The sequence below is a fragment of the Leiobunum rupestre genome, chromosome 1 (genome assembly GCF_980474605.1).
Source record: "Leiobunum rupestre chromosome 1, qqLeiRupe1.1.hap1, whole genome shotgun sequence".
NCBI classification, from domain to species: Eukaryota; Metazoa; Arthropoda; class Arachnida; order Opiliones; family Sclerosomatidae; genus Leiobunum; species Leiobunum rupestre.
Window position 1 is genome coordinate 51062599 of NC_143384.1, and position 21447 is coordinate 51084045.

At 36.9% G+C, this 21447-nt stretch overlaps 3 protein-coding genes across 3 annotated transcripts; 1 reads left to right on the forward strand and 2 right to left on the reverse strand.

Moving 5' to 3' along the window:
• The first annotated feature begins 1548 nt into the window (after positions 1–1548).
• Positions 1549–10294, forward strand: LOC149963188 (multiple coagulation factor deficiency protein 2 homolog). Its single transcript, XM_090164996.1, has 4 exons — positions 1549–1746; positions 5440–5520; positions 7529–7698; positions 10188–10294. The coding sequence occupies exons 1-4, from the start codon at positions 1592–1594 to the stop codon at positions 10292–10294; spliced, it is 513 nt and encodes a 170-aa protein (XP_090021122.1). The 5' UTR covers positions 1549–1591.
• A 90-nt stretch (positions 10295–10384) lies between these two features.
• Positions 10385–12734, reverse strand: LOC149963189 (uncharacterized). Its single transcript, XM_090165006.1, has 2 exons — positions 11778–12734; positions 10385–10402 (listed from the first exon to the last, which is right to left on the reverse strand). The coding sequence occupies exons 1-2, from the start codon at positions 12732–12734 to the stop codon at positions 10385–10387; spliced, it is 975 nt and encodes a 324-aa protein (XP_090021132.1).
• A 3665-nt stretch (positions 12735–16399) lies between these two features.
• Gle1 (Gle1 RNA export mediator) lies at positions 16400–18811 on the reverse strand. The gene has a single exon (XM_090180412.1). The coding sequence runs from the start codon at positions 18707–18709 to the stop codon at positions 16508–16510; it is 2202 nt and encodes a 733-aa protein (XP_090036538.1). The 5' UTR covers positions 18710–18811; the 3' UTR covers positions 16400–16507.
• Between the last annotated feature and the right edge of the window lie 2636 nt (positions 18812–21447).

The following is a 21447-nucleotide window of genomic DNA, read 5'->3' on the forward strand; positions in this document are numbered from 1 at the left end:
AACTTTACCTTAATCTAAACCTTACCTAACCTTACAATAATCTTTACCTAGCCTTAACCTGAACCTACCCTTACATAAATTAATAAAAACAGCACGTAAAAAACAGGTCTAAAGTTGTTAATTAACGATATTCATAGACACAGGGAAAGAAACGAAATGACTTTACTCCGCAGCCATTATAACCGTCGCAAGTTCCTAACATTGAATTGGGAATAGTACCGCTAGAACGACAAAGGCACTTTCGGGAGTCGTGGTTTTTCGAAACAAATTCTGAAATTTCGAGTCGGCGCATTCAGCCGTCAACTCTATCATTATACGGGTGGCGCCATCTATCACTTTCAAAGTACACTAGTACTATTCTGCGTTACGGAGAAATTGCAGAGGGAAACTGGTTCCTTCAAATCCTACTATTTAAAAAAATATTCATATTTTGGAATACCACCAAAACCAAGCAGCAGGGACTTAAAATACTGTTGGAATTTACTTTTTTACGCTGGTTACCTCGATTTGTTTACAAAGTCCCTTTTTACCTATCACACGAACCCAAACCTTAATGCTGCTCGCAATTCCCTGCTGCTTGGTTTTGCGCTTGTTGCACCCTACTTCCAGGGGCTAGTAGGCCACACTTTCAAGCTCTCTGACGCTCTTTTAACTCATCGTAGGAAAATGGGAAAAATACAGGAATACTTCACAACTCGCCCTCTACATCTCCTTAAAATTTTTGCATAACCTTTCGAAACACCCTGTATATATAAATATATATGCAACTGTACTGTTTTTTGCCACAATAAAAATCTATTCTATTCTATTACATATATATATATATACATATACACATATATACACATATATAATAAGTATTTTTGGTAATACTATTCGCTTGTAACCGGTACTTCTCTCGTAAGAAGTATTTATGTACTTCTGATAATAGTTACATTTTTATATAATCCGTTTTTGGATATTTGTTTCTGGGGCGATCGCAATTAATTATTCATACCCTTCAAACTGATTTGTAATGAACGTGTTTTTAGTATGATTGCAAGCCAATAATAAATCTTTTGTAGTTTATAGCCCTATTCGTCCGAAACAACATTTTCGAATTATTGAGTAAAGGTTTTTGTGTTTCCTGAAACGCCAGTTGTGCAAACAAACAAGTTGGCAAGCCAAAATATACCTCTCCTCCGAAGAGTTTCTAATTTTCAGTGAAGTGTAAAATGTATCCGTTGTTCTGTGGTAGAACGCTCAATTGTTCGAATCCCGCCCGATACTAACGCAAATTGAAAAAAGATGTATACTACACCCAATGACAAAAAGAGGGCCCTTTTGGAAAATGCTTTTGCCTAATTCCATGAAACTGCGAACGCAGTGATAACACTTTGCCCCGAAAATTCTTACCCACAGACAGACACGGTGATTGCAAAACGTACCCTCGGAGGGGTAAATGGAAAATAGTCGCGTACAGGAAGAGACGAGGAAACCAACAAAGATTAAAAATTATAAAAAGAGTAGCGGCACATTATCCGCGTTTGCGAACCTTGAAAAATTAAGTGCCTCAAGAAATATAGTTGGAGCTATTGTTAAGGGTGGTAAAATGTCCGTACCGAAGCAGTCGGTTATTTCGTCTCTTCTGATTCTGGCGCTGTTCTGCCTGCGCTTGCGAAGTGCTTCTGAACATCACGATCATCATATTCCAGTTGACACGGGCGAAAGCGTGCTTCACGACGATGATTTCATTGAGGATAGCGAGTACGTTCGACTCTTTTTCATTTCGTACATTCAGTGTTGAGAATTTTACACGTCCCCCACGTGTGTTTTAATGGCGTTGGAAGACGTTATTTTTTGGGAACCAATGAGATACCGTGCTGATTTGATTGACATTAAAGGGGAGGGGCATTCTGGAAAAATATGCGGTGAATTTATAAAAAAGCTAAAAGTCGCCTCAACATAGTTATTATCCCCCAAAGAGTATTTATAAACCGCTTTAAATATTTCTATCCAAAAAGTATTTATAAACCACTTTAAATATTTTTATCCAAAAAGTATTTATAAACCACTTTAAATATTTTTATCCAAAGAGTATTTATAAACCCTTTAAATATTTTTATCCAAAGAGTATTTATAAACCCTTTAAATAATTTTATCCAAAGAGTATTTATAAACCCTTTAAATAACTTTATCCAAAGAGTATTTATCTAATATAATTTTTAACGGCAACAATCTAAAAAGAGTTAGCGAATATAAATACCTAGGAATATGGTTGGACAGTCATTTAAACTTTAGCATGCATGTAGAACATGTGTGTAATAAACTATCGAGAGTTTGTGGCTCCCTCTACTATAATCGGTCAAATATCCCAAGACGTTTCCGTATAGAAATCTATCACGCCCTCTTCAACTCGACACTCTCTTATGGTCTCGCAATTTGGGGTCATACCTCCGCTAATAATTTGTACAGTATCCACCTACTCCAAAAGAGAGCTATCCGCTCAATCAACAATTTGAATTACCTCGCTCATACGAAGAATGATTTCATATAATGAACGTGTTCCAATCATATGAGCTAAATTGCTTAACTCTTATTTACTCTGATATACGCAATTCCCTTGCCCCTAATTTTGAAATAAACACTACTGTATCTAGAACACGCAGAATCAATTTTTAAAAAGTACCTTTTGTAAAAACCTAAAAAAAAATGAATTCGGTATTTTACAATGGTGTAAAATTTTATAACATGCTAGACCCCGAAATTTATATTACCAGAACTTTGCCGCCTTTTAAAAAATCATTAAAAATTCAATTCGTTCTAAAAACCCCTAGTCTGATATTTAAATCTACTTTTTTCTTTTGTACGGTTTATATTGTTTATTCTTGTTAATTTTGTTTTTTTTTTCTTTTTTTATTGTTCCTATTTTTTTTATTCTACTCACTAATTTACGAGCTTTAAATTACTATACCTATTTGTTTTTGTCAAGTTTTTATTGATATTTTATGGGAAATTTACAATATGTGGTTAATGGCCCAGTCATGATCATGAGTGACTTATCTTGTTATCTTTTATTGTCATTATCTTGTATTTTTTTAATTCCATTTAAATATAATTTGCGTGGGCACAAGTCGCATGTTGACTTAGCCCACGACCAAAAAAAAACAACAAACAGGTTCTGTTTGAACGCAATTCAAAAATTTTATAAAATATTGTGGTGGGGCTTAAGTTTTTCCTCATCAACTCGACAATGGGAAAGCAAAAGGAAGGTGGTCACCAATGAATTTTTATACAAATCGGATAAGTTATTTTTCCTCTAGAGCGGTCTGCAAGAAGAAGAAGATGAAAGTTTTTTTTTGACATTTTGGCTATCTTTGAACTACGTCGCATTATTAGCATAACAGCCCTAGATTTATAGTTTTATTGTATGTTTGTCGTATGCGCCTGGTCTTTCCAATGGTATATTGCTTGTCTCGCTACTCTGAGTGGTTGAGGAGATACAAGCAGGGCCGGATTAACCAATAGGCTGAATAGGCCTGGGCCTAGGGCACCAAGCCTACAAGGGGCACCAAGCCTACAAGGGGCACCAAGCCTACAAGGGGCACCAAGCCTACAAGGGGCACCAAGCCTACAAGGGGCACCAAGCCTACAAGGGGCACCAAGCCTACAAGGGGCACCAAGCCTACAAGGGGCACCAAGAGGGTTCGAAAAAAATAAAAGTACAAAACTTTAATCATTTGCTTTTCACAAAATATTTTCCTGGGTTATTTTAGTAAATGCGTCTACCCCTATAAACCAAAAAGTTTGATTGTCACATTATCTGACGGACTGCCGTCTAGCCCTTGACGTCTGACGACATACTAAATCTGGCAGCAAAATGAATTTTCCTTCCATTTCTCAATTATAAATTGAAAGGGGGGCACCAAAATTAACTTGGGCCTAGGGCCCCATAAAGTCTTAATCCGGCCCTGGATACAAGGGGCTGAAATCGGCCCTTAGTTGCTTCGGGATAATACTATAGCTCGGTCTTGCTGTGGGGACTAACCGGACTATCGTCCCCTCTGATCCAAAGAGTCATTTCAGGATTTTTCAGGAGTGGGCAGAACTTGAGCTCCAGAAATCAGGTTTTTTTAAATAGCAAAAACACGTCAAATTTAATATTTTTGGATTTTTAATTGAAATAGTTATTGGATAATTGCTAGTGATTTTCAAGGTAATAGACAGAACAAAACATTTTCCCAAGATATTCCTTGTACTGCATCCAAATCTGTGTTGGTATTAGCAAAATTCGTGAACTTTTTTAGCTCATAAAAGTCAGGGGCTGCCCCACCCAAATGAAGTCCCTGCTTAAAATAGTTTGGTTTTGAAATTGGTCGCCAAGTTGAAGATTAAAGCCCAGTTCACATTATACAATTAATTGGGCCACTTAATTGAAACCAACTAATTGTAAGCAAGAAAATTGAATAGTGTGAACAGAAAAATTGTAACCATTGTTCCAACTTTTTCTGTTCACACTGTACAGTTTTCTTGCTTACAATTAGTTGGTTTCAATTAAGTGGCCCAATTAATTGTATAGTGTGAACTGTGCTTTACTAAAACAATCACTAAAGGTATAAAAAAAATTGAATAATTATGCGATGAAAAACCAAATGACAGGGAAAGAAAAATGTCCTAAAACGTCACATTAATAATAATAATAATAATAACAATAATAATCAGCTAGGCTAATACCCAAGGCAACACCTTAGGCCTAAGTCATCAAGCGACTTTTAAAGCCATTAACAGGGCTATCCCTTAATTAGAAATCGAACAGAATATATAATTTATTTGTATTGTGGACACATTTTTTCATTTAAATTACAAATCTGTTAGATCAAAGATATTCAAATAATTACTTATAATTACGCCTAGAGTCTAGCGCCGCCGTTCCAACGACGCCGTCGCCAAAATTTTATCTGGCGCCGAACAGCCGCCGCCAAGTCATTTACCTTTCGGCGCGCCGCCGATAACTTTTGTTCCCGCCGCCGAGTTTTTTTTAGTTTTTCTAACTAACATTATTATTTTTTTTTCAAAAACATTTTGGAATTTTTAAAATTTTTTTTTTCAAAAACATTTTGGAATTTTTTTAATTTTTTTTTTCAAAAACATTTTGGAATTTTTTTCATTTTTTTTTCCAAAAACATTTTGGAATTTTTTTCATTTTTTTTTCCAAAAACATTTTGGAATTTTTTTCATTTTTTTTTTTCAAAAACATTTTGGATTTTTTTTAATTTAATTTTTTCCGCCGCAGCCAAGGATGTTTTCCACAAACGCCAACCTTGATAGTATTGTTTCCAACCATTTTGTGATCTCCACATTGTACTGCTCGATTATTTTATTTCTACTAAACATTTTAGTACTAGATTGGTGGTGGTCGAAAACACTGTGAAGATAACATTTGAAAATGTTTCATTGCAGGCACATGGAAGAAGATTTTATGAACGCATTCGGCTTTTTCTTTGGATTTTCAAAAGATAATTTAGAGTTCTCCTTTTTTGCGTAAGTTAATCTTTCAGAATTAAATTTAAAATAAAATTGAATTCCAACTACACGGGAGTTTATTGTACAGGAATTACATATCTATAATATAAAGATGAGTGTTTGTATATATGTTTGTCCGCTATAGGAATCTACAGTTTTCAACTTAGGTCGACCACATTTGGTATATTATCTCATGGTAGACTGACTGTAGTTTTCGACGGTTGCGGTCGGCAAAACAACTTTAATTAATTGAATTAATTAAATAATTAGGTATATCCGCTATATGGAAGATACTACACTTTGATCTTAGCCAAAAGACCGAGTTTCTTAGTTCTTAGATTATTGCAAATTTTTTTAAAAGTATCTTCTATAGACACTAGGCCGTATAATAAACAGCAAATTATTATGTAGTCAACGTATAATTGGTTAATATTGTCATTAACCAGTTGGTTATATTGACTACGGTGCCACGCGTTGAAACAGTTATTGCAGCGTTCTATTTTCATGTTGAATGTGTCGAAGTTTCATCCTTGGTTCTACAAATTGGCATATATCCCCGGGAAATACTGGGTACCCCAGCTAGTTTTAAATAAATAAAGTTGATAAATAAATTTTAGATAAACAATCCAATATAAGGAATGACATTTAAATTTCAGAATAATTACATATAAATTTCAATGTGTGAGAAATCTAGAGCAATTTATTTTGACTTTCAATAACCACTGTATTAAAAAAGTTCTTATATATGTAAAGACGCGCTTTTGCTGACTTACCTTTAACACTCGGTTCCGTAACCAGGGGGGGGGGGGTCGGGCCGTGCCCCCCTGAAACGTATGGTTGTATGTACAATTTTTTATTTATTTTTTATTTGTTTCCATTGCGTGCCCCTCCTGAAATTAAATCCTGGTTACGGTACTGGTTCCGCTCTTTACCAATTTTATTTGTAAATAAATTGACGATTTGTAGTGGAACAATGCTCCTTAAAAATTTTCAAGCCTCTAGAACTTTATTACAGCAATCTAAATTAGATAATAGACGCTTCAATAAATCATCCTCCCAAGAAATCGCTAACAAGTAATATTTCCGAGAGCCAGAACCTGTTTATATAGTGCTTGTTAAAATAATGGGAACTTGTCGCCTTTACGGCAGCAACAAGCGTTCCCCATGGCGTTCCCTTTTAACCAGGTAGCTTTTTTGACATATTAAGCCTTGGCAAAAACACGACGTTCTGTTTACAGGTGGAAAGTTTCCATTATTTCCAGAAGCTCTATATAAATGACACCTTGCGGGTCCTGGCTCTCGGAAATATCACTTCTTGGCGATTTCCTGGGAGGATGATTTCTTTAAGCGCCTATAGGCTTCGTGCGTAGTTTAAATTTTGGTCATAAGTATCGCCGCCTACCGACCGAGTCTTAAATTGAATATATGAAAGCTGTCTGCTTGTCCAAAATTCTCTCACCGCAACCAGGGTGGGACAAAAGTGACTAGTCACGGCATTTGACTACTAAAATAAATGCTCTGACTACTAAAATTAATCGAAATATGGGGGCTCACTAGTCAATTTGACTAGCGAAATATTAACCTAAATATTCGTAAGTAATGGCGAATATGGCGTATCATAAATTCATAATTTCCATTTTATTTAAGAAAATTGTGATCGGCCAAAGTCATCTAACTCAAGTAAATAAATAAAAAATAAATTCCTATTTGAATTCTGATGGGTAAAGCAAAATGTTGGCTGTCCTTATTGTTTTTATACCCCCCATTTTTACCCCCACTAGACAGTGAATACTAAAATAAATTAAGATACGAGGCTCACTAGTCAGACTGACTACTAAAAAAAAATAACCCTATGTCCAACCCTGACCGCAGCAGCTGAAAGTTCAACCGAAATTAAAAAGTCTGCTATTTCTTCACATATTTAGTTCACAGATATTAAGGCAGATGGCGCTATATTTCCTAAGCTCAAAGCCTATTCTCGTACACTTTTGGCCCAATGTCTTTTTTTGATTTTCAACTGACGCAGGTTGCACGACTATGACAATAACACAAAATTGGACGGACTGGAGCTTTTGAAAGCTTTGGGTCACACTCACCACCACCATCCGAAGGGATCCGATCCGAACCACCCCAACGCCACTCCGCCACCACCTCGCAGCCCGGAAGATATCAGAATTATAATTGAAAAAAACCAAGGTACAGTCTACATTTTCGTAATTTCTAAATATATGTCTTTCTGACCATTTAAGTTGATTTGGGTACATTTGTTCGAATTTCATTCGTGCGAACGGTGGTACAAATATCCGTTTGATCATTTGTCCGAATGCCGGAAAACAGGATCGTATGCCGGAAAACGTATTTCATTTGCCCGAAAAATTTATCACAACTTTTGTTGTTGATTTAGTCGTTCAATTTATGTTAACTTTACTGGCGAATTTAATTTGTTCGAATAATCGTTTTTTCGAACAATAGGAATTGGTTTTTTTTTAATATTGTTAATATAAGAAAATAGTAACATTAACGTGAACCTAACCTAACTTGAACAAACAACGATATTTACAATGTAGTTTTTTAATTTTTATTCTTGCACTAAAAAAATCCGGACCAAAAAAAACAGCAATAAGAAATACTAATTTAGCGACATAATTCGGACAAGTGATGCTACCGATTCGGACGAATGAAACAAACAAGTTGTCCAATTCGAACAATTGAAACATTTGTTATTTTGGCGGTTCGGACGATTGAAATTCGAACAAATGTACCTACCCCTTTAAGTTCACTCCAACAAAGGGAATAAAGTTTGTTGATCAAAGTACATTACCATGTCTAAAAAAGATCATGCATTGCAACCCCTTCAAGCAAGTGGCGGCTCCAATGAAAACCCCTTAAAAGATTTTCCGTATTACACCGAAAAGACCTCGTAAAGTATGGCCCCCTATCGTTGCCGCACCGTGAAATATTTTAACCGGCGAATTAAATTACTCGTAACTCTTTAAAAAATACTTAATCTACTAAACTCTCTGTTGTTAAGCACGTTTAATTATATTAACTTATTTTTCTTCAATCGAAAATGTTTTTATTATAATTTACGATTTAAATATGACTCTAGGCCTCGGTCATTAGACGGTGAACGTGTTATATTCGAGAGGCTAGGCTGCAAGCACCGTTGCAAATAAACGGCAGTTATTTGGTCCCAATTTGGAAATCTCAACGAATTGGATCTATTACAATAGGTTGGAGGAGCTGCCGAAAACGACATCTATCGTACCATGCAGGTACTACACTAGAACCGCCACTTGCTTTAAACTAGTATTCCGTGTTGGACGGAATGATTTTCAGACTTGGAAATTTGATAAAATGTACTTTTGTGCTATTTCTCTAAATATTAGTAAAAAATACCCACTTACAAAGAGTGTTGCTCAAGTACTAAAATAAAAATAAAAAACCATAGGTGCGAATTGACAGTGAAAAGACAATTGTTTCAGTTTTGTTTTCATGAAATCAAATATTAACTTACTTATAATGTCGCAGACTTTAATAATCTAGATGAAAGTTGTTTTGAAACACCTCGTGGGTACCTGGTTATGATTTCATTATTTCATCCATGATAATGAATGGGAAAGCTTTTATTTTCTCAGCCGTTTTATGTTGCTGATTTTTTTTAAATCAAACTTGCTGCCAATTTTACTGTTGGGTCACGAGCCTCGGAGTAACGTGGACCAAATTTCATTATCTGCGGAGCCTACTCTCGAAAGCCGAATTGGACACTCAACGGCTTTCGGAGCACTCCGAGAGCAGACGGAGCAGTTCAAAGAACAACTGCGAGGTTTTTATTGAGGTTTCTATGGCGATTTACACTGGGACGTTACTAGAAAATTTCTTGCTCCATGTTGGCCCGCGCTCGATGACGCAACAAAGGATTTCAGAGCAAGTTTTAATTTAAAAGTACATTTTTGGGATAAATTTTTCTAGATATTTGAATCAACACTTATAGGTGGTTTCTTTTCGCCTGTTCTCGTACTAAAAGTTTACTCTTTTTAGGCTAAAACGTTTTATTCACCTGTTTCGGGGATGATAATTATTCCGGCCCATAAACTATTCGCTTGTTCCGGAGTATTAGGGCTACTCTTTTTACTCCTTCTGAAAAGGAGGTGTAAAGAGACTAAATCGGATTTTGTCGTCTGCTAGCCAGAATTTGTCTTCTAAAAAGGCCACAGGCTGCCATTTTGGAACAACGTTTTTACTCCGACTCAAACCAAGGACAGTAGATACAGGGACGAGAAACGTCTTCATATTCACGGGGAGTTGGATGTAAACAAACCGCGGCCATTGTTAAGACGTGGTTCACCATGGACAGTATTATTGTAGTTAGGTTTTACCATTTTGATGTTAAATTAAAAATAAAACTACGAGCGTAAATAAAAAATGCCAATTTGTTTTGAACACTTAAGCCTGTCAATTAAGAACCGCTAAAATTAGGTGACCGCCATTTTTTTTGTTTACAACTAACTCTCCTTGCGTGTAGGTCGTTTTAGGTGATATATTCCAACAGAGGCCGCCAATACACTTTCTCGTCCCTGTATCTACTGTCCTTGCTCAAACTATTTGCCGAAATCCCGGAACAAACGAAAAGAAACCACTTATTAACTTTTATGAAATATTTCAATTTAATGTTGGTTTTCTAGTGATCGTGGATAGAATTCTGCAAGAAGACGATGTCAACCACGACGGCTTTATTTCTTACCCCGAATACAAGATCAGTCGCCAAGCGAAAAAAGTTTTGAAGAGCTAATAAAAAGTTATATATCAAAATACAGTAATTTTTATTTCCGAACTTCCATTATCCTGATTTTATTAATATATAAAAAAAATCATGCCCTCTTTAGATTTTATGAGGACTCTGAAAAGAGAAAATTAGGTTTACATCGTGTACAAACAACACATTACAGCATAATTCTTAAGACAGAAAAACAATAATATATTCCTCTAGCTGCAGGAAATGTGTTCAGCGATTACGATTTCTTGTAGTGAACCAACATCATGTAATCGTCCGAAGAACTTTTCAAAATGTACGCTCGAAGCAGTTGCTTGTCTACGATACATAGAAATTTTCGCTACTACTTGTAATTGAAAATCTTAAGTAAACGGTAATTTAGATCTTAAATTGGAAATTTGGAGCAACAGAGATACTTACGAATTCTTAACACGACTTTTGGTTTTTAAAAGCGTAAAGTAAATTATATAATTATTTTATTTAATTAGTAAATGCAAGATATATTTTATTCCCTTAAACTTTTAACTACATTATTTAAATGTCCATTAATATCCAAATTAGAAATTCATTAACCAGCAATTTACCAACAAAGCTTAGAATCCCCGATGTGCATTTCAAAATTAAGTAATTTGGGATTTTGGCATATATGATTATAAAGCAGAATTTAAATTTTGTCTCTAATGGGCAAATTAAAATTCATTAAATGGTTAAATTAATAAAGTAGCAAGGGGTTAACATTAACTATTATCAAAAGTGACATAATAACCAAAAGTGTGACAATCCCTGTACTTTCGTATGCTAAAGGTTTAATGAATTCTCGACTCGAGATCGACGACATAAAAGACTATTTATTGTCGCCTTTCAGGATCTTTTTTAGTCTCTGGTATTATATCGTAGGTAGATGGCGATAGCGTCTCCACAGAACGACGAAAATTCAAAAAATACACTAATTTTGACCAGTGCTACTTAGTCCCTCCGTTCCTCACTACGAGGCGTTATTTGTTGGTTTTAACTTCCTTCCCTCCCCAAGGCATACTTTCTCTTCTCCCCTCACAACTTGTATTTCGCTCGTAACATTCATTACGAAATAGGTCCGATTGACACACTTTTGGTAATTATGTAACTTTTGCTATTAATAAGTTTTAGAATAGTTTTTGTACCTCAATCTCGGATATTAATCCGTCACAGTACGGTATTTGGTAAAAGTAAACAGAAATGATAAACGTCTAAATTTAAACTTTGTTACTATAAAAACTAGTGCAAAACATTACGTAAAAATTTTTTATATTTTGCGCGCGTTTATTCTAAAGAATTGGTGGAATTTTAAAAAGCTAAGAGGACGCGAAAGTACAAAAAATGAAAAGCGTTAAATTTTTTTCGAAATCGTTTTTCGTAATGGTCGAAGGGTAACTCTAATAGCCTTACAAATATGTATTTTCATAGTTTTCCGAAAATTTCGACTCATACAGTAATAAATGTAAAACGTCATGCAATTGCTAACCAGAATCCCTATCCTGCTCCTAGCGAATTTGTTTAGCATGGTGGAACCGATTTCGCTGTCTGGGTTGTTAATTAACACCGCGTTCACGATTGAATCTGGTACGTAAGCTAAAAACAAAAGCAACAATACGACCAGCATGGTAATGGTAATTCTTTCTTCGTTTTCGCCGCAATTGTATTTCACTTCGCACACTTCTTTGGTGCACAGTAGCTGGGTTCTCGTGTATCGGGCTTTCCACAGGCTGCGAATCAAGAGGCAAGTGAGAACTCCGGTACACAAGCACGGTACGGTGGTCACCAACAGTACAACGTATCCGGCTATTCTTCCTTCCACGTTTTCGGTGACGAGGAAAGTGGAATTCTGACCTCTGGCCACGTTTCGTAGGAAGAAGGAACTGTCGTATTCCAGGTCGTCGAAAATGGACTTCATGGCCAGTAGTCGATTGCAGTAAGCGTATACGGACATGAAGACGAACGAAAAGAACGCCACCAGGGAAAGCGCCATTTTGGCCCGCCGAGAGTTGCACCAATCCAGAATAGCGAATGGAAACGTCACCGCGATGAAACGAAATATTCCGATGGTCACGGTTAACCAATTCGAGATGGATAGAGCTCCCAGAAATGAAATAATGACGACGAAGTTGACGAAAGCGTATTTGTGGAGTATGTTCAAATGAGGATAGTAGACGGCTGTGATCTCCGGAATAAAGGAGCCGAAGATTACGATGTTAGTCATCTCCATGGCGGACAGTAAGAAATTTAGAGGAGAACGCATTGTTTCGCTCGAGAAAATGATGATATTTGTGATGTTACTTATAAGGCCGACGGCGGTCAGAGTGGCGTAAATCCACGTTGGTATTCCCAGACTTAGAATCAGAACGCGACCAGCTTTTCTTTCAAATACGTATTCCAAAGTTTCGTTGTAAGTCTCATTGAAATTTATACTTATTTCGTTCATTTTAACTGAATTAATTCGCGTTAAATTAATAAGTTATGTCCGAAAGCGGATAGTTCAAGAAATGAGACAGAATTGGACGATGGCACGAAACCAGCTTAATTGAGTGCCGCTATAAATGAATTAGGAATTCTGTCTCAATACCGTAGCTCGAGTGCCAGTAGAGATAAACAAATACCCACCCAAAATGTAATGCAATTAGCATATGTTTGTTCTAATGGGTATTATTTCGATCGATCATCTAATTGTTATGCAAAACGAGCGACCTTTTAATAATATTACTCTTCAGACCTTACAGTCATTTTAAACGTATTGTTAAAAAGGTGAATAACATTATTAGAACAAATTAAAAATAGCCTAATAATAATAAAGCTATTATTAGAATAATTAATAAATTTTTGGAAGATCGTATAGGATTGCCATCGTTCATAATTTTTGCGGAATCCCTACTTTGTTGCTGCTGTGGCGTTTGCACGTTTTCAGATCATACCAGACAACTACGAGTCTTGCGTAAAAATATTACAAAAAAAATTAGAGATGGAAATCATATAAGCGTACACTTGGAATGTTGGTCTCTTTTTCCATGCCCTAGGAGAAACGGGCTAGGTTTAGTAAGTAAAATGTAAGATGTAACCTCAAAGATGTTATTTCTACCGGTATAAGTACACGTATTTTGGAATTCATTGGCTGGCCGCCGTCGTGGAATAAAATGGACGACGTAACACGTAGTTCACATTGAGTTGAGAATAATATAGAGCCCGAGACCGGATTTTCTCCATTAGTGGCAACAGGACTGAAAATTCAGAAACTTTATCAAAGTACGCCTGGCGCCACCTATAAACGACTGCGGGAACTTTTTATATTGAAAATAAAATTCGTTCCAAGGTTACCATCTGAGTCTTGTGACGGTTCTTTTATTTATAAAAGATAATGTTCTTTGGAAAAGCACATTTCATGTCTTAATCATTTAATTTTTTTAATAAAATTCATTTAACTAAAGTAGTATAATCAAGAACGTATATATGTATAAGAACGTTGGGCCATGATTTAATCGGTTTCAGAATAACTCCGCCCTAAAATCCACGTGCAGCGCGCGCTTGAACTAGAAACGGTTTTAACCTTTAGCGCGCGCCGCACGCGGTTTTTTGGGCAGAATTATTCTGTAACCGATTGCATCATGACACCAGGCGCCAATTTGATCGTTCAACGTTCTTATACATATATACGTTCTTGGTATAATATATATAACTAAATATAATAAATATGGGTTAATAATCAAAGAATCATGAAGAGAAAAGAAAGTATCACTTGGCTATTGTCCTTGAAACAAGATGAGTTTGGTCAATTTTTTCCTAATTGATTCCCTCATCATTTTCTCATCTAGCCTAGGGTATTGGCAACTTTTCTTAACCTAATGTTTGTTACAATAGATAATGAAGTTTTTGACAAGCTAGTCTAAATGGTGATTCCAGCCGTATTCAAATATGTGCTCGGTTAAATCTTTGAAAATGCCTTCTGGCATCAGGCATCGTCTTACAAGCGTTTGCAAGATTTTCAATTTTTACAACAATTAAATCGGACATTCATATCCTCAAAAGTTGGGTTAGCTATGGCTATTGCTTCATTGACTGGCACTTCAATAATTGGAGGTAAGATTCTAACAGATGTTTCGACTTTCCTACTATATGTTCTCTGTAATTAAGCTTAGTGCCCCCTGTGCCTTCCCTGGCTCAAAAAAGAACGAAGACCGGGGCGCAAATAATACCACAGAAAAAGAGGAGCGCAAATTTTACTGCTCTAAAAAACGAAAAGAGAGGAGCGCCGATTTAACCGCTCAAATAAAAACGAAAAGAGAGGAGCGCCGAGTTTCCCTCTTAAAACAGAGCGAAAAGAGAGGAGCGCTGACTTTACAGCTCAAAAATACGTGAGCGTGAGCGGATATTAGGCTAGCGAGTGGCTCTTTGACGAAAATGCCCAACACTGCGTACGAAAGTACACCGAGTTGTAACCTGTGTAAATAAGCCGTGCTTCGACTATGCTTCCATTAACCCTACCTATGACCTGGCAGCTGAGGTGCGATCATCAAGAAGAACTCATCCATAGTGTTTAACTGAACTATTTCATTGTCCCATTTGAAAAAGTTGTACAAACATAGCTCACTTTGGCGTTGTCAACCTGCCGCGCCAATCAAACGAAAATAAAAATTTCTTATTTTAAAATTACGCGCCAATTACGCGCTTTTACGCACCATAAGTTTCAAATTTCGCGCCAGATTGGAATTTCAAGAAACAGGATTTGAAACTAGGCGGCTAAGTTGACGCCAGCTCGCCAATAATTACAAATTGCAAAAAAGATAGCAAATAATTAGGCGCCCATTTCGCGCTATTGTGCGCCACTAGTTTCAAATTTTGCGCCATAAGGGTTCATGACTTATAACACATAAAATTTTTTAATTAAGTGGCAAAACTCATAAAAAAAGGAAACATATTTCTTAATATCGCTCGAATTATGCGCTATTGGGCTCCAGCAATTTAAAATTCAATAATATTCAAATTAGGCAAAAATACATCAAAATTTTTATATGTGTTATAAGTCATGAACCCTTATGGCGCAAAATTTGAAACTAGTGGCGCACAATAGCGCGAAATGGGCGCCTAATTATTTGCTATCTTTTTTGCAATTTGTAATTATTGGTGAGCTGGCGTCAACTTAGCCCGCCTAGTTTCAAATCCTGTTTCTTGAATTTCCTATCTGAAATTTGAAACTTATGGCGCGTAATTTTGAAATAAGAAATTTTGATTTTCGTTTGATTCGCGTCAAGTTGACAACGCCGCTAACTTTGTGCTTTTGCCTTTTAGGCATGCTAGACCACGTAATGTAACGGTATTGTCGCAGGCATAAACGTAAATTTGAAATTGGTCAATTCACTTTGAATAGCATTTAATTAGGTCACTTGGTAGTTTGAACTTGCTTTATTTTATGTTTTAATATTTTTCCATAGAATCATTTTACATTTTTATTTTGCCTGCCACCTAGGGGCTGTTCACAAATTACGTAACGTGGTAGGGGGGGAGGGGGGTTTTGGCAAGCGTTACGAAATGTTACGTGGGGGGAGGGAGGGTTAACTGAAATGTTACGTAACACATCTTATTTTTAATATCGTAAAATAAAATTTTCTCCATTTTCAGAAACAGTCACAATTATTAAAAACATTTGTATTTTCATTGGTTTACTCACGTTTAAAAGAATTTCATACCCATGGGTATAAAGTGTTGCGTAAAAATACAGTTGTAATTTCAAATGATAATTACAAACAATAAAATTTAGTACCTGATCTTATTGTACTTTATTACCAGCATATTAGTTGTTACGTACTATAATAATTTAAGGGGGGGGGGGGTTCGATATTTGTTACGTAATTTAAGAAGAGGGGTCTTTCCATTTGTTACTCTTTGTTACGAGGGGGAGGGAGGAGTCCAAAAAGTGGTTTTTCTGCGTTACGTAATTTGTGAACAGCCCCCTATCAGTAATAAAATAAATTTTTCAAAACCATGAATTATTATTGAAATATTCAGAAATTTTCAAAATTCTAGATAATATTGTTTTTCAGAAAAATGCATGGGCCGATCAAATAGAAGCACTTATAACAGTAATTGTAATAATATCAAATCCGATTTATTAAACGTAATTGTGTTACATTTGATATATAAATGATTAAACTAATACCAAGCCATAAATGGCTTTAATAATCATACAAAACCCATAGCAAAACAAAATCAATAGTACCGAGCATACCAAAACTGGGAATTAATTAGTCCAGCTGGTGGTGAAATATTTCCTTCCTGAAGAGTCTTTGTTAAAAATCTTTCTAATCTTACAATAGGCCCAGTTTTTGCATTACCACATTCCACCTTCAATAATTGAAAGTAGTCTTTACAAATAATATAGAGAATTTTCTTGAATTGTTCACCATAAATTTTCAGTAGTTCATGACCACAAACATCCAAGAAATGAAACAGAAGAGTGGCTGTAATATCTTGCCACGGCTCGGTTCTCAATAACCTAGAGAGCAATTGCCATCCATGCCTCAATCCATGCGGATGACCCTGAATCCCTAACTGTGGAGCCGGCATAGTCACTAAAATGGCTGCGTAGAAACGAACAATCCCACTCATTCTTTTAAGAAATTCCACTTCAGTTTCAATTTTTCCATTAACAATCAAGAAACCCAGGGCTTGTAACAAGACATTATCATCTGTTGTGTCCTTTGGTGGTACGACAGATTCTGGAATTAAATACGGGCATCGGGAATAAAGGTGAAAAAGCAACAGCTCGCCCAATTTAGGAAACTGGGCCCACAACGAAACCGCTACAGCTGCTAGAGTAAATGCCGATTTATGGTGCGATGACACCTCAACTTCAGCAAAACTCACCAGCTTCATAGCCAATTTATCAGCGCAGTAGAATATTGCGGATGGATGATTATTAATTGAAACTTTTGTTGTTAATACTGTTACATTTCGACCACTTAACAATGCTGTAAGTTTTTTAATTTTCTCAATAAGATCATCTCCAGAAACGGAGGAGATTGCGTTTACAGGAGTATTAACTGCTCTTTGTAAATCAAATTTATACTTTTTGAGGCTGCTATCGTCTAAGAATTGTTCATATTTCTTTTTCCAATCGTCATGATTTTTCTTTAACTGATTGATTCGCTCATTGAAGATATTTTTACTGAAAGTTCGACTTTCAACTGGTGCTTGATATTCCGCATGTTCCGATGTGGTAGGTCTAGTTTCATTACCACTAGGCCGACTACCAGTTGCAACAGCAACATCAAGATGTTGCGTGTCAATTGGAATTCTGTCTTCTTCAGATTTAGCTTTTTCATTTTCTGAAGCAGTTATGCTTTTTTCTATCAAAATTGCGTGTTGTTTGGATTTTGCTCTTATTACATCTTTATCTACTTCCTTTAAAATAGATCGAGCTAAAGACAATAGACCTTGTGTTTGTAAAAAGTCTTCTTTCAAGTAGGATCCTTTTTTCTCAAGAATTTGGAGCAATGAATCTTGCACATTTTTAATTTGATACTTTCTTTCCTCGGGTGTTACATCAAGGAGCTCCGGGGAAGAACATTGAGATAGTAGATTAACTATGGTCTGGTATACACTTTGGAGGTCCTGGTAATATTCATACAAGAGTTTCCTAGCATCTTCATTAATTTGAGCTTCTTTCATTTGTCTTTCTTCGGCTTCTTTGGATCTCTGCTCGACTTGCTTGATTTTGTCACCAAGTCTCTTTGCTTGTCTCTGCTGATTATCTCTTATTTCTTGTTTTTGTTTGTCCATGTCTTGCAATTGTAACTCATTTAACTCTATTAACTGTTTCATTTGCATCTCCTGATTTAAAAGTTGAGTTTCTCTAAACAAATCAATTTGGTTTAATATTTGCTTGTAATAGCCACTGCCACATTGTTCTACTTTAGACTGCCTCTCTTTCAAACATTCACCAACCATTTTCTTTCGACCTTCTTCATATGAAACAATGTCAGTACAGGTTTCATGCCCAAATTCAAAAAAGTGTTCATTAAATGAATTCTTAGGGGAAGTTGATGCGCAAAAGCTATTACTACAGTTGTTCTCAACTTCTGAAACTGATTTAATGTTGGATCCATCTTTCGCTAGTTCCTTTTCAAATGATACATGGTCAATACTTTTAGTATCAAGGCGGGTTCCTTCATCTACCTTATGACCTTTAGAATTTCGTTGATTTTTTGGATCATTAGCTATGGAAGAAGGCTCCTCATTGCGAAAAAGAAAACTGATATCTTTGGGTAGATGTATTTTATGTAAAGCCGCAACACTGCTCAATACTTCTTTGGACCTTCCTTCTTTTAACCAGTCTCTGTCATATTTTAACTGACCTTTCGTAGATGTTTTTAAAGCTGATAATACACTAGAACCGCTACTTTCCAACATTTTTATAATTTCACTATAAATCGGGTAACTATAAATAAAATGACTAATTTTTAAAGTTCCATATGAAAGAAATCTTACAAAAAAATTATGAAACTCTAGCAGACTAAAATAAATATATATTGGTTGAAGACAGAACTGTACATAAGTAGAGCTCGAGGCTCCAAGCATGAATAGCCCCTAAAATCTACAATAGCTCATTATAGCTGATTACGTTAGATTCATCATGCAGTGAAAGTTAGAGAGCGCGCGCGAAAACGCACGAGACCCTCTACACGGAAATATTAGGAAGAGTGCGCTCCAAAAAATAACACTTTTTATACATGTATGCGTATATATTATTTTATAGAAAGAGCTATTATCAAACTGGTTAATTACTAGAGTTAAGAGTTGTGTTTGTTGCTCCTAGGTGGCAGCTAGGAGAAACAAACACAACACCCCACACAAGGAGAACGCAACCCGTCAATAGTCGTGGATTTTTTGTGTACATTTTTCATTGGCTAGACGCTTTAGCGCCTGCTGCCGTTGGAAGGGGAAAATTCGGAAATTGACTTCCCCCCGCCCGTAAAACGTTCAGCGTAAAGGCTCGTGACGCTCGTCCAATAAAATTCGTACACAACCCTTCGTTAGCGTGTTTAAAGGCTTGCTGCGTTCTCCTTGTGTTTGTTGCTCCTAGGTGGCAGGGAGTAAAAACATTTATTTCCGGATAATTATTATGTGTTTTTGGTTAGTTTTGCTCCATTCCACTAGATGGCGTCACAATATTGGTGTATGGCCTACAGAAAAACTTGCATATCTACCTTCGCGTAGCTATATAGGATCTCTGGCGACTACTTTTATCTGAAAACAAATCAAGAAACTCAAGGGTCTTGTGGTGCTCTTATGCTCGTCGAGGCACTAAAGGTTGTAAACGTTCTGATTCTTTTTAGGGATTCTGACATTTCGGGACAATTTAAACGCCAGTCTTTGGTGTCCAATCACGGAATGAGCTTTAACGTCTCCAAAAGCTGTGTAAGCCATTTTGGCCCCAATGAGGTAGAATAAATAGAGATCCAAACAAATCTGGGATTCACGGGACACGTATTATTTGAGTAGGAAAATTAGGCTTAAGTTTCAACTTTATCCAATCGTGTTGGCGCCATCTGTTTCTATAAGCAGACACTTTGGCAAAATATGTTAAGGTTTAGTTTTCCAATAACACAATCGATGGCGCCAACATGATTTGCTAGGCCTAACTCTCCAACTCAACAAATACTGTCCCACGAAACGGTAGGTCCTGGAAGGCGGATTTAGATCTCTATTTATTCTACCTCATTGTCCTCGGCTGTCTTATGCCCTGAATGGTGCCACCATGGCTCCGACCGACTCTACCATCCGTGGCCTAGGTGTGGGATCATAGAAATCTCATAGGTAACTAGAATGCTGCCGCCTACGGCCGAGCTTGTCACCAGTTCGTTTTGAACCTTCAGCCAATGAGAGGCCGTAGAGTGGTTCCGCCAAGGAGGATAATAATCCTCCTTGGTTCCGCTACTATAGCGGGAGATAGGTGACGTCATTCTCTCTGGTGACATTTAATTCTTGGCAGAACCACTCTTTGAGCACTGATTGGCTGAGATCTGGCTATCGTCTGCCACGGCGTTTGGTCCATTTGCCAGTTACACGGCAGCATTCTAGTTACCTATGAGATTTCTGTGTTGGATTGACTCCGATATGGATTTCAGCCACCATATCTCCAAAGTGGTTAAAAGGATCAACTCCGTTACTGGCTTAACAAGACGAACTTTTTACTTCAGTGCTCCCTGCGTCTAATGCGCACACTTTACACCTCATTGGTACTCCCTAACATCAATTTTGCTTCTGAGGTGTGGAGTCCACCCGCCTCCGGTGACCAGAATTGTTTAATGAAGGCGCACAACAGGCATCGAAATCTCATAGGTAACTAGAATGCTGCCGTGTAACTGGCAAATGGGCCAAACGCCGTGGCAGATGATAGCCAGATCTCAGCCAATCAGAGCTCAAAGAGTGGTTCTGCCAATAATTTAATGTCACCAGAGAGAATGACGTCACCTATCTCCGGCTATAGTAGCGGATCCAAGGAGGATTATTATCCTCCTGGGCGGAACCACTCTACGGCCTCTCATTGGCTGAAGGTTCAAGGCGAACTGGCGTCAAGCTCGGCCGTAGGCGGCAGCATTCTAGTTCCCTATGAGATTTCTATGACAACAGGTTTATCAAATTAATTCACGTTCTAGAAAAACTGCCACCTGAATCCACTTAATCCAGGAACCCAAAATTGAACATTGACTCTCCTCTCATCCACCACACTGTTAATGACATTGTACATCTATGGAGCTTGTCGTCTGGGAACATCGACACTGACTATGACGCATTATTCAAACTTGAACCCCATATGGCCAAAATCTCCAAGCCCAGGGGCCCTATTCTGTAAGCAGTTCTCGATCGAGATCTCTCTCGATCTCGAATCGATCTCACGAGATGTCAAAAAACGCTATTCTATAAAATATTTGTCGAAAAATGCTACTCGAATTCGATGGACTTCTCGAAGTCGATCTCGTCGTGTCCGAAGCTTACGAGATCCCTTTCGACAGAGGTTTCAACCAATCATCGAGCTGGTAGTTCTTTTTAACTCCCCCCACACTTTTCCCGTGTTGCCAAAAAGCTACCACTAGTCCACTACCCAATCCGTCTTTCTTACTTTCTTAGGGAAAAAAGCAATGTCG

Bases quoted from the DNA above. Each gene is read 5' to 3' on its own strand.
- LOC149963188 (XM_090164996.1), top strand. From the start codon at position 1,592: ATGTCCGTACCGAAGCAGTCGGTTATTTCGTCTCTTCTGATTCTGGCG. The intron at 1,747-5,439 runs GTACGTTCGACT...GTTTCATTGCAG, and splicing joins GATTTCATTGAGGATAGCGA to GCACATGGAAGAAGATTTTA. The intron at 7,699-10,187 runs GTACAGTCTACA...TTGGTTTTCTAG, and splicing joins TATAATTGAAAAAAACCAAG to TGATCGTGGATAGAATTCTG.
- LOC149963189 (XM_090165006.1), bottom strand. From the start codon at position 12,734: ATGAACGAAATAAGTATAAATTTCAATGAGACTTACAACGAAACTTTG.
- Gle1 (XM_090180412.1), bottom strand. From the start codon at position 18,709: ATGTTGGAAAGTAGCGGTTCTAGTGTATTATCAGCTTTAAAAACATCT.